At 40.4% G+C, this 12,844-nt stretch overlaps 1 protein-coding gene across 2 annotated transcripts; it reads right to left on the bottom strand.

Annotated features, from left to right (window-relative positions):
• Nucleotides 1–166: 166 nt before the first annotated feature.
• TRMU (tRNA mitochondrial 2-thiouridylase) lies at nt 167–12,569 on the bottom strand. 2 transcript variants are annotated; one of them, XM_082756314.1, is made up of 11 exons: nt 12,451–12,569; nt 11,961–12,126; nt 10,026–10,132; nt 9,428–9,550; nt 7,382–7,554; nt 6,118–6,171; nt 5,580–5,646; nt 4,970–5,070; nt 3,370–3,514; nt 3,024–3,106; nt 167–1,922 (listed from the first exon to the last, which is right to left on the bottom strand). In XM_082756314.1, exons 1-11 carry the CDS (start codon nt 12,539–12,541, stop codon nt 1,776–1,778), a joined length of 1,257 nt encoding a protein of 418 aa, XP_082612440.1. In that variant the 5' UTR covers nt 12,542–12,569; the 3' UTR covers nt 167–1,775. The 2 variants fall into 2 exon arrangements, with proteins under 2 accessions (XP_082612440.1, XP_082612441.1); XM_082756315.1 differs by lacking the exon at nt 167–1,922 and adding an exon at nt 2,029–2,405.
• Between the last annotated feature and the right edge of the window lie 275 nt (nt 12,570–12,844).

Genomic DNA, 12,844 nt, shown 5'->3' on the forward strand with positions numbered 1-12,844 from the left:
TGAATTTTAAAGAAAGTGAATTTTGAAGACACGGAAATATCTGTGTCCTTTTTCTTGTACTCACAGTTAAAGCCAAAGCTATCTCTACCAGGGATGTATCAAGTAACAAACACACCTGTGAGTGATGTAAGAGGAAGTAACAATGAAAACCACACCAGTATTACACAAAACATCTCCGAAGATTTTAATGGGGACATTGACTGGAAAATTCAGATGAGGAAAACACAGAGCATTAACACATTAGCAATTAATGACACATTTTGCGAAGAAAAAATTCAGGAAAGACGAGGGGAATACTGGGAAAACACAATCATGACCAAGACCCATAACATGACTACCCTAACACAAGTCAAGAGCTGACATGAAGCTTCAACAGTCTTTACTGTCAGCCTGCACATGGCCAGGCACTCTGAACACAGACTTAAATTGGATCAATTTCAGCACCAGTGAAAAAGGATGGCTTTTTTCTGCTCTCAAACATATCTTTTGTTATGTCAAACAAATACTGAAAATTTTAACAGTCCTGTTTTTTTCTTCCCCCCACAATGCTCCCTGAACTGTGTGTTTAACTTTGCCAGGTTGGACACATAAAAGTGCCTTCTTCCCCTTTTATTTCCACACTTTGGAGAAAAGCGATTACTTGTAACTTTTCTCACAAGAAGGAATAAAAGGAATTCTTAGAAAAAACTAAAACACCAGAAAAGGACAGGAGGTGATGTGTAACCCAAGCTTTCAAATCTGCTGAAAAGATCTATTCATGTTAGAGCTTTCCTACTGCCCAAATTGGATGCAATTTCAAAATTCTACACCCATTTAATAAATCTTGCTCCTGCAGAGATGCACTTTAATGAGTTACCTTCTACTACTGTGTGGAAATATAGGAATTTATTTTTGTTGACTTGCTATAATGAAGTTTTATTGAAAGTGTAGGGTGTTTGCGATATACACTCAGTCCTGTGCATAATTTGGACAGAGGTATTTGGTTCTTCCTAATAACCACTCCATTTTGACACCTGGCACAATCCAAGATTGAATTATTATCTGATCTATATTAAGTTAGCTATATAATAAAGAAATGCATACGAAATTGCATTTTTCTGAAGCACAACAACATATTCTCTCTTCCAGGACAGAAAACAGCCTCTGCTCTCAGTAGTTAACAGAAAATTAGTCAATCATGTGAAAAAAATAAATATTAAGACTGTTTTAAAGCTCCTAGATCTCTATTTCTGAATAGCAAATGTTTTAAAACATTACTTAGTACAGTTTAAGAATCTAGAACATTCTTTATAAAACTATATCAGATTAAAAATAAATATCTGTTGCTCAGTCTTCAGGCAAAATACTGGACTTACGCATCATTCATTCCCTTCCCAGAGTTCAATGCATGAGCACACATTTACTGTAAAACCCACAGACTTTACCTAGAAACCAGGTATCTTCAAGAAAAAAAATATCTCACTTATACATAAAATATAAGTTCGCAATTTCAGCCATGATTCTTTTTATATTAAAATTCTTGTATTTGCAACTACTATTACCAAACAACTTTAAGATATTCCTTGATATGTATTAACATAAATATCACCACCCAGTTCAATAACATTGTACCAAAGCTTTTGTTTTAAGCCTCTTCAGTGCTAACAGTCAAGAGCTGGGACTAGATAGCCAACTGACCTTCAGAACATACAGATCAATAAAAATATTTTTATTATTGTTTTTCTCATTCTCAGGCAGCATTTTTTTCAAAGTCCTTCAATAAGCAAATGCAGATGCTATGTTGCAGGTTCTACTGTATCAATGTCTTCCTTCTTTGCACCCTCCTCTCTGTTTTTGCCCTGTTGCAGGGTGAACACCGATGGGCCCAGCCTTAGGATCTTCCCACTGCCGAGGCATTCATCGCCCTTGTAGAACACAGCAAACTAGGAGATGAAAACAGGGAAAGTATTTTTCAGCTTCTGCAACTGCAGGCTGTGCAATGCCTGCTGGACAGTGACTGTATGCATTTATGTTTGTTCTAGCCAAATCTCAAGAAAAAAAAAAAAAAAAGGAAAAATGTACAGGAATTGCCAACTCACAAGAGTCTAAATGTCAGTATGTTAGTAGGAATTCCCTCATGAACTTCTGCAAGATTATCTGAAAACTCTTCAGTTACTGTGGTGGAATGTTTTGTTCCAAAAAGCTTCCTTTCCCAGGGGAGATGACACACATAAATTCACCTGCATTTTCACTGGACTTTCCTTTGACAACTCTGCCCAGGCTACCACGGCACTTCTCAAAAAAGGAGGGGACCAAGGTAGCCTGCTGTTAAGGACTACTGAGGCAATCCACCTGGAGGAAGCAGCTGGGACTCATGTGCAGGTTTGTGCAGGAGAGGAGGAGCACAGACCTCCCGGCCTGTCCCTCTGAGGAAAAAAAAACAGTTACTGGCTCCAGGCACTCAGGGGTTTCTCAAACCTACCATCCATTCTGGCAGGAGTCTTCACAGCTCAGCTCGCTTCTCTTACTTCGTCCCTCTCTGTTACAAACAGCCCTCAGACAATTGGCCTCAGGATGTATCCCACAGAGGCCCAGTTTTGGGGCATGCAGGAGATGTTTGAAACCCTTTAATTCATAATGGGACGGAGCATACCCTTCTATCAGTGGTGCTGAGAGGCATCACTGCACATAACCCACCCTGGAAAACAAGGTTTGCTGAACACAGACCCTCACTAAACAAATTTGAACACTAAACCCACATGACACAACCTAACGACTTCTAAAATCTATTTCTTGAGGACAACAGATACCATTTCTGCATATAAAACTGATTATCCAAAATCTTTTCATATACTTCTAAAATTACCTTAAGCTGGAAACAAACATCTTGTAAAGTAGTGGATGAATAACCAAAATAAAACTAACTGCTCTCACATGCAAATAAATCACCTATTTTGCTCCAGCTATTAAAAACACTTCTCTGTTTTACTAGTTACTCTATTTTAACACCCCAAAATGGAAAGAAAGTCACTTTAATAACTCACCTGCCCAGGTGTGAGAGCTCTTGTTGGCTTCACCAGTGTCACCCACACACTCCCATCTTGGTTCAGAGTCAGCACACAAGGCACTGGAGCAGAAAATGGCCAAACACCTGCCAGTTAATCCTTATGTTCACATTAAAACAAAACCAACTTTCATCACCAGGTTAAACAGATCTAAGTCAACACACCACCACACAGAATTGTTTGATAAAGCTACTACAGAAACAGAAAGGCAAACCAAACATTTCAGCTGTTTCTGCAAAACTACACTGAACACAATACTAGAATAAAAAAAAATGAATTAAAAAAATAAAAAAGCCACAAGAAAAACAGAACAAGGTTTGATTACCCAGTGCCATCTGGTGCTGAAACCTGAAATGACATTCCATCATTTTATCCCTAACGAGCTCTGCAGGAGGTTCCTCTGCTATCCAGTGCACTCGATTTGTCCGCAACAGGTCTCTGTACAGAGCAGGGTGATTTGTTGATGGTGCCTGCAAATACAACGTTCACTCAGTGGTGATGTTTTTGCCAAAGAGCCTAGGACTGCTGTGAAGTAAAGCATGAAATATAGAAGCAGCATCAAGCTACAACAAAATAAAGGCAAAATGAGTACAAAATCAAGAATTTATTAGCATTTACCAGCTTCCAGGTGGAAGCCTTTAATGAAATAATATGCTAAAGCAAGCCTGAATTATTTGTCAGTCCTCTACATCTCAAGAGCTATGTCACTTATATTTTTTTCTCCAGTCCTATTTCTGCCTTCTTCAGGCTGAGTTCAGATCCCTTGTTGATTTGTAACACTCTTCCTTTCGTTCTAGAAGCAAAAAGTGTATTTCTAGTGCTGCAATATAATGAAGAAGCTCTTTCATTTGGCAGAAAAAATACACAAGACAGTATATGTTTATAATATAGGCTACGCTACAAATCAAATCTTCAGTATCCCACTTCTGGACAGGGACTGTCCTTAGAACTGAGGAAAGAACATTATAAATGCAATCCCTCATACTTTTTTTTTTTTTTACCCTCCAAAATGTACTGCTGTCATATGAGAAATACAATTGAAGATGCAAGTCAGACATCTTCACTGAAATCAAGAGGATGTGCCTTGTAGAAAAGCAGAATTTAAAACCTTCAAGTCGTTTCTCACAATGGGAAAAAGCAGGGAGAAGCACTGTGTGAAAACAAGGGTAAATCTCATATTTTGTACATCATTACTGAACGGAATCAAAGTCTGTATAAAGGGTGGCCTGCCAAGCCCCAGTCACTCCTTTGTTGGGAAGGTGTTGCACACACACAGCCTTAAATTCTTAGTGGTCCTGTCTGCTTCCTCTCACCTCTGTTTTGATTACAATTTTTTTCCCCCTCAGGCAAGTCTGCAAGTAGCAACACACCTCATTATAATCATGTCAGTATCAAAATCACAACTTTAAGAACAGCAGGAAACATTAACGAAGCTGGTGAGGTGCAGAGCTCCAATCATCTCCTATGATTAGTCATTAAAACGCCAATGATTCACAATATTATATTCTGCCTCAGTTTTCAAAATGATAAAACTTTATTATTGTCTGCTACCTCCTTTACCCAAAAAACAAAATAGCAAAACATAGCGAACCAAGACAATACACATTTTATGTACTGTGTCACAATTATTACAGAAAACTCTTATTTTTAGAGTAAAAAATGAGAGCTCAGTAGGCTGGTTGAGTTTTTCTGGTGTTTGCCATTTAACTGGAAAAAGCTTGCTGCCAACATCTAAGGCAATCTTCCACTCACCAGCAGCCAGTCTGGACAAGGTGTTTGAAACCCGCAGATGCGGCGCTAGCTGGCACTTGTTTCCCCCAGTAGCAGAGCCAGGAATTCTGCCCAAACTCAGATCACATTCCGTACAGCAGGAGTCATGAGATGCTTGCATGAGGCATTCACAACACCAGTGTTAATTAACTCACCACAAAGATATCTCCAGTGCTGACATCTTTATCTACAACAAACCAAGCATCCTTCACATTTGTTAGCCCAGCCCTCTGGCCTATTGTGTAGAGGAACCAACCTAAAAAAAACAGGAAAATGGAGGGTTGCTAGCATCTTTTAATCTTTTACTTTCAAAAAATAATTTAAAATGTATTCAAAGCAAAGCTTTTTTTTTTTTTTTTTTTTTTTTAATATATTAAAAGCCAAAGCTTTACCACTAAGCAAAGAATAAAGAACCAAGTGCTTTAGAGAAGTGTGCCAATCACAAGTTAAGACAACATCTACCTGAAAGTTTCTATCTGTACCTGAAGCACACGATTTCAAACTAATCCATTTCTATTGTGGTACTCTTACAAGAGACAAACATTTCTCTATTTCAGTTTCAACTTGTGGTTTTGCTATCTTTCAGTCTTCGTATTTCCCCTTACTAGGGGTTTCAAGGTTGTACATGCTGTACAGAGCAAGTTTTCCATGATTATTAGAGAAATCAAACTAGAATAAATCTTTGGAATTTCACAAAAACTTTGTTCTCCTAAACGTAAGCAATATTTCTCTAAAAGCAGTTATCAAGGTGGGTTAGCCAATTACCTTTGTGTGTTCCCAGCACCTTCTTATCCTCAATGGAAACAAAGTTCCCTGGTCGAGGTTCTAAATACTACCAAATAGGAAGAGATTTAAGTCACAAGATGACCCCCCAACAAAATGTGATTCAAGTTCTGTCATTGAGCTCTCTTGGAGTTGGAAAACAGCTGTTCAACAAGCAAGCACCATTCAAGCAGCTTGCTGCTTCTTCCCTCAAGCTGCCTGAGGGAGAAAAGCAGGAGGGGCAGTCTCTATCAGCACTAATTCTGTGCTTCACTCCCCCCATCCTCATCTATGGCAGGGAACAGAAGGTTTCAACCATTTGCCCCTCTCGTATCCCAGTCGCATGTCAGAGCCTAGCAGCTATGCACAGGTGGAGGGGCAGGGGCGAGCTTCCTCATACAGGTTGCTGGTGTTAGCTTCTGGTAGGCTTGGGACTGCCAAGGGAGATGCTACAAAGTGCCAGCCACCAGCTGGCAGAGATTCTTCTGTAGACAGAACCAGAACAGAACACAGACATTGCTGTAGGTTTAATGTTACTCACCTCAAGAAGGAATTTCTTGAAGTTTCTTTCACCAATGAAACAAACTCCCATACTCTGAAAAGGAAATGCGGTACTGAATCCATAGAAAAGCAGAGAAAAACACTGGAAGTAACGCATATTACTTATGTAATCTCATAAAAAGAACAAACCCACAACATCTTCTCCAACATATGTAAACAACTCCCATACAGTATCAGTGAGAGCCACGAGCACAGAAGAGAAATAATAAATTTAGAACTTGTTCAGTAAAGGCATAGGTTAAAACATTGGTGACTACGTCGTAGATATATTATAAACATAAGTCTCTTTCAGATAACATACAAAACTGATAAATTATGTAGACTCAGTCTATGTCTTGAAGTAAAACTTAAATAAGAATTGTCTGAAATACCAAAGTCAGCTAGTCACCAAAGTCAACTGCGCCAGGGGAGTTTTAGGTTAGATGTTAGGAAGAACTTCTTCACTGAAAGGGTTGTGAGGCATTGGAACAGGCTGCCCAGGGAAGTGGTGGAGTCACCATCCCTGGAAGTCTTTAAAAGACGTTTAGACGTAGAGCTTAGGGATATGGTTTAGTGGGGATTGTTAGCGTTAGGTAGAGGTTGGACTCGATGATCCTGAGGTCTCTTCCAACCTAGAAATTCTGTGATTCTGTGATTCTGTAAACAAACAGATTTTCCTTTCAGTTACTGCCTACATTCTTCAGATAACCATTTACGTGGAGAAATATGAACATTTCGAGCAGTCAAGACCATATCAACCTACAATTGCTGCCTGCATCATGTTTGTTAGGATCAAATCATGAAGTGTAAGCTCTTAGCCAGGGAAACAGATTTATTTATTTATTTATTTATTTATTTCAACAAAGTGACTGAAGAACAGTATGACCCAGTCTCTGTGAAGGCATATTCAGAAACACTTCTAGTGCAGAAGCCCTTGAAAGCTACAGGAAATAAACATCAAGGCTTCTCACCTGCTGTAACAGAGAACACTTTCCTTAAGGCTTACAGCTTCCTCTTACACTCACCCCCACCTTAGCTCTTCTCAGACACAATGGCACACAAATTATCTGCCAGCTAAAATACAGAACTAACCGCAAGCTCATAAAAGTACTTTTAAGCAGGCAGACAACTATAAAACTGCTTCCCAACCTATTCTATTATTGTTTGCTTAAACAGCTGATTTCTCAGAGATTAAGGTTCAGGAAGTTCAGAAAAGTCCATTTCAGAGAGAAATACAAATCAAAAGAGTTTAAGTGTTACCATGCCTCTTTTTTCTTTAGCACATGATGAAGGCCATGTTCCGATGCTATCTTCTTTACGAAGCTTTTTGTTAAATCCCCTAAAGGAAAAATGGTTTTCCTCAAAGCATCCTGGGAGACCTGACTTAGAAAGAAGGTCTGGTCTTTAAAGAGGTCAGCTCCTTGAAGAAGTTTTACAGCTGCAAAGCACAAAACACAAAAAACAATTCAGTAACTGCCTTTAATATCTCAACTTCCTTTAGCATTTCGTTCAGTAATCAACACTTTAATTTTTATTATTTTCAAATACATGTGAGAGACAGCATTGTTCAGGATTTTCAAAATCTAATTGAAAATGTTTGAGTATTTCCTCACCCCTGAAAAGGTACAGAAACATTCTGATCTTGTACAACGCAGAATCTGAAAGTCTTCCACTGCCTGATCTATTACACTACTGCAAGTTTCTCTTGCAAGGACATCAACAGTATGGAAGATGAAAACAGCTTTCATGTTTCATGTGAAAGGGAGAATGAATACTGAAACATACTAGAGCATCCTGTTCTTAAAATAAATCAATTTTTGCACAGAAATCACACTGCTATAACTCAGTGATTTGAACAGCCATCGCAGCTATTTCCAATAGATGATCTAAGGAGAGGAGTTTGACTTCCTTCTTTCATATAAAAAGTGAACAGTAAATGAAGCCTCCTGATAACCCAGATGAAATAAATTCAGTGCAGTTTTTCAGTCATGTTCTGTCCACTTTCTTTAAGAGCTCATACCTCTGGGGAGGTACAAACTCTACTGATGCATTTCTCAGCTCAAGTGAACACTTACTACAGGCCAGTAGCTCAGTCACAACTGTTACAAATTCTCAGTAACAGGGCAGGAAGCCTGCTTAGAATATTACAAGATATTACAACTGAATCAGGCTGCCACAAGGACAGACCATTGGTCCCACTGGAGCTGTTTCAACTTCCCAGAAATAAAATCCAAAACAGCGAAACATATAAAGCCCCTTAAGTCCAGAACAAAGGAACGGAAGTCAAGAAGCTGTAATATACAAACATCACTGTGGCACGTTTGCAAGAGAGGTAGTCTGCAGGTTTCTCTCCCTTTGGGTGTACTATGTGCTTCATCAGAGCTTCAGCTGAGTTATTTTCCTGCCTTATGGCCCACAGCAGAGCTGTTTGGGAGATGCCCACATTGCCATCCAAACCACAATAGTTCCATGCAGAGTCAGACCCAGAACAGCATTAATCAAGCTGGCTCAGGTACTGGTAACAACAGAACCACTGCGGTGCAGGTATCAACTTCTGATTATGTACAGCCACAGGCAGCCTATTAAAGTGAAGAGCAAAACCTGCTGCTACTGTTAGTACCTTTGCTGAGCTGGGAATTGCAGCCTTAAAAACATCTACACGTGCTGCACTTGTACCTTCCAATTTCAGTGTAGGCAGAACCTTAATCTGCCTGGGAAAATCTGGCTTCTACAGGAGAATGGAGAAGGCACTGAATGAAAGATTCTTTTTTCCCCCCAGTAAAATAATACAGAGTCCAATTACCGTATAAAACAATGTTATTAATTTTAATGTTTCAAAGGTCTTAAATCTGAAGATACTACCTAAGCATATCCCCACGATAAGGTTTATCTATGCTATATACTGAATAGCCAAAGAAAGCATTCATGAAAATAGAAGAAACACATCGAGTAATTTTTACACAAGTCACTGAAAAACTTGACAAAGATTTCCTGAAATACTTCTCCAGGGTGTGGAAGATAGCCCTGTCTCCTTAATCCATGTTACAGCTCCTCCAGAATGCTGATTACTCCTGAAATGCTTATTCTTACCCCTCTGCACCTGGATTAGCAAACATAACACTTGACTGGTCAGTATAATTCTCAGTGAGGCAAATCTCCTGTTTTCGCCCAATCAGCCTTCTAGAGGCTGGGGTTTAAACAGTAATCAGCACATGTGAAGCATGTGAAGTCACTCGCTTCCCCAGTTATGTGACACAAAATATAGTTTAAATTTCTCTTTGATACCTGGGATGAAATATAAAACTACTTACTATTTCTAACTTCAAACCGGTTTCGGAAAAGCCCTTGTGGTCTTTTAGTATATTTCTGTTTAAAAACTTCCTCATCCTCCAGTGACGTCCTAGCGTAATGCCCAGTAGCAATTGCATCAGCTCCTAGCAAGGAAAAAAAAGGCAAAACATAAACAAAAAACTCACAAAGGCACATATTTGAAATTCACAGCGTAAAGCAGGGCTATAAACATCTAGGAAAAAAGCAGAAAACAATGAAGGGAGAAGCCTAAGTCTAAGACTAAGAAGTCTTATACTGACAGGCATCACAGTCCTGCTATTTAATCAACATGAACTGTTCATCAGCATGCTGGAACTTGTGTTCCTGTACTTTAAGGAACACCTCAGAATGTAAAATTTAATGCTCAGGTCAATATGCATCCCTGATTTAAACCTATTCCTACATATATAATAGTAAATTCGATCTCAAATACTTCGCAAATATTGAAATACTGCCACAGAGATGCACAATTTATGCATACAAGTGAATTCCTGTTTTTCCCCACCTTTCCAAAAGCTGCTACCATCTTAGCACATCCCCCACATACGCTGTGTACTGACACACTTCAAAAAGCCTTACCTAGGTTATCCATAGCATAGTGAAGAAAGTAGTTGAATTTTATATGCTTGTTACACACAATATCAGGATTAGGCGTCCTTCCCAATTCATATTCTTTTAAGAAGTCACTGTAAAATAAAGAGTCACGTGTATATTAACATTATTAACATCACATAATACTCTCCAAGACTGGAAGATCTGCTAAACATGAAAACTTGAGACCCAGTCATATGAAGCATTTTATGCAAGAGATAAAATATCCATTAGCTTTTAACCTATAAAAAACAACGCTACAGACTGAGGGCATGGTCAAAATCTAACTCACAATCTTGTACTGTACAGCTGATTTATTAAACTACCATTACTCAGGGGAGACATGGCTATGCACTGTGCACATCCTACTCATCCCTTACAAAATGCTTTTCAGAATTAAACAAGCTTAATCAATTTTTCAAAGCAGCAGAGCAGTGCAGCATGCACCAGAAGATATTGTGTTTCATCTGCAAGGACACTAGCTTAATCTGTAAGAGCATATGATAAGCAGTCATGGGACCTTGCCTTAACTTTCATAGACATTTTTCCTGCTTCCCCCCACCTCAAAAAATAAGTACAGTTTCTCATAGCCGAGTTCTAGTTTTTACACTTTCATTTAACTAAACTGCTTAGCGTTGTTTACTTGAAAACATTTAATTACTAATAAAATTAAACTAGCATACAGTGATGCACAGAGCAGAAGGCCCAATGTTTGCTTTATTTTGCTTGCCCTTGGTGGTCACTCAAGTCAAGAGGGATGAAGGGCAGAGCGTGATAAACCATCTTTACCTGTATTTAAAAGACCTACTGAATCTCTCTGATGCAAAGACATAGAACAGACTCTGTACAAACCATGGGAAAGACAAGACCTGAGATACTTCTCTTGATAAAAGGTATTTTTTACTGAATAATCCTTTAAAGAGAAACTTCAGGGAACAAATTCAAGCTCAACGATGACAGTAAGGAAAAAAGGCTTCTGGAACAAACCAAAATGCTGTACTAATAAATGATGAGAAGCAAAAAAGGAAAGCTGATCTTCTGTGACCTTTGATTCATCATTTACAGCCATCCCCCAACCCACACGAGTTTTGATACCATTCATTCATTCTGTCGCACCAAGAGGGAAAACAGAGTGAGCCTTCCCAGATCAGGACCATTTTCTTCACTGACTGTAAAAGTTTTGTGCTTAATTTGATGCCACTGCAATGTGGCACAGAAACAGAACAACCAGGTTACTCCTTAGTTTCTTCGAAGACAAGTTAACAACAGCACTACTTTAAGAAGGATGAAGATGAGCTTATGTTGAATAAGTAGAAGAGAAACTTGGTTGTTACACCAATATTTCCCTTTTTCTCCCTTCCAATAAAATCTTTCTGCTTTCTCCATGCATAACTTTCTTCCATTACAGTGGAACAAAGCCATAGGAAGAGCAAATTTGAACATCCACTTTAAAGAACAACTTCAAATTTGTCAGAAATTTTAATAAGGCTAAGTCATGATTGCTCTGTGGTAAACTGGATTCAGTATATATTAATATAATGTACAATGCACTGCATAAATTACATAAAACAAACAAGGGTAATAGCATCCCATAACATAATTTTTCCTCAAGCTTACGATAAGGTTGGGCCAGTACATAGGAAAAAGAAATGAGCTGCAACAATGGAATTACTACACATTTGTATAAACTGTGGATAAACCTATTAATTTCAAAATTAATGAGTACATTAAAACCAGTATTTCTCTCATTCATGTGATGTTAAACATGAACGAGGACACAATTCTGCGTTTAAGGAGCATCGGTACTTCCTTTTAGCACCGATAATACTGCAATAAGCTGCCTTTGCCATCCTCACTTTTCACAGGAACAGGGCACTACGTTCATCTATTTCCGAAAGACCACCTGTTTCAGTGGGTTTCTACCTGAACACTTCGTTCCAGTACTCCTTCACGTAGGAAACCTGGTGGAAAGGGATGTCGAGCTTCTGGCAGACCCGGTAAGCATCTTCACAGTCTCTGTCGACGGAGCAAGCTCCCTGCTCATCCAGAGGGTCCCAGTTCTTCATGAAGACGCCCGTCACTTGGTAGCCTACCAAGGGAAGGCAGGGAGTGACTGATAAACTCAAACTCTTATGGGGTGGGCTTTCAAATTGTGTTTTTCAAGGCAACCGCGTCCTTCATACGTGAGAAACCCCGCATTACGCATGCAGCCTGTCAGGAGTTCTGCAGCAGTGCTACCACATATTATTTTTGCTGAGGGCAGAGCGATGGCTGGCACCCAGATCAGCCGTTTATGAAACCCCTCACGGTGACACCACACAACGCGGAGTCGCTCCGGCTCCCCCCGCCCTGCCTCCCGCTCTCCCCCTCAGCCCCGGGGGGACCCGGCGGGGCCCCGGCCGCCCTCTCCCACCTCGGCGCCTCAGCAGCAGCGCTGCCACGGCGCTGTCCACCCCGCCGGACACGGCGCAGGCGACATGGCGACCACCCGCCGCCCTCAGCATCGCCACGGCCACGATCGGCCAGGCCCGGCTCCACCGCCCCTTCCTCCCCGCCGCCCGCCCCTTCCGCCGCCATGGACCCGGGGGCGGGATTGGCGTGAGGGGAGTGGGGCTTGGCCGCTGCTGGCGAGGCCGGGGAGGTTTTTTGGGCACCGGGGGTTATCTGAGGTGGGTGGAGGAGGCGTTATTAAGGTAATTAAGGTGTGAAAGTTAGAGGAGGTTGCCTGAATTTGCTGCCCTTGACCCCCTACGCAGTCAGTGGGAGCCACCCCTGCCAGCTGCTCACCGGCAGCAGGACTCCAGTTG

Source organism: Aythya marila (assembly GCF_965140915.1).
Source record: "Aythya marila genome assembly, chromosome: 1".
NCBI lineage: Eukaryota > Metazoa > Chordata > Aves > Anseriformes > Anatidae > Aythya > Aythya marila.

What these genes read in the sequence shown, in the direction of transcription:
- TRMU (XM_082756314.1), bottom strand. Translation starts at nt 12,541, where the DNA reads ATGCTGAGGGCGGCGGGTGGTCGCCATGTCGCCTGCGCCGTGTCCGGC. An exon ending in CTATGCTATGGATAACCTAG is followed by an intron (nt 9,551 to 10,025) that starts GTAAGGCTTTTT and finishes TTTCCTTGCTAG; the next exon opens with GAGCTGATGCAATTGCTACT. An exon ending in CCGGTTTGAAGTTAGAAATA is followed by an intron (nt 7,555 to 9,427) that starts GTAAGTAGTTTT and finishes TGTGCTTTGCAG; the next exon opens with CTGTAAAACTTCTTCAAGGA.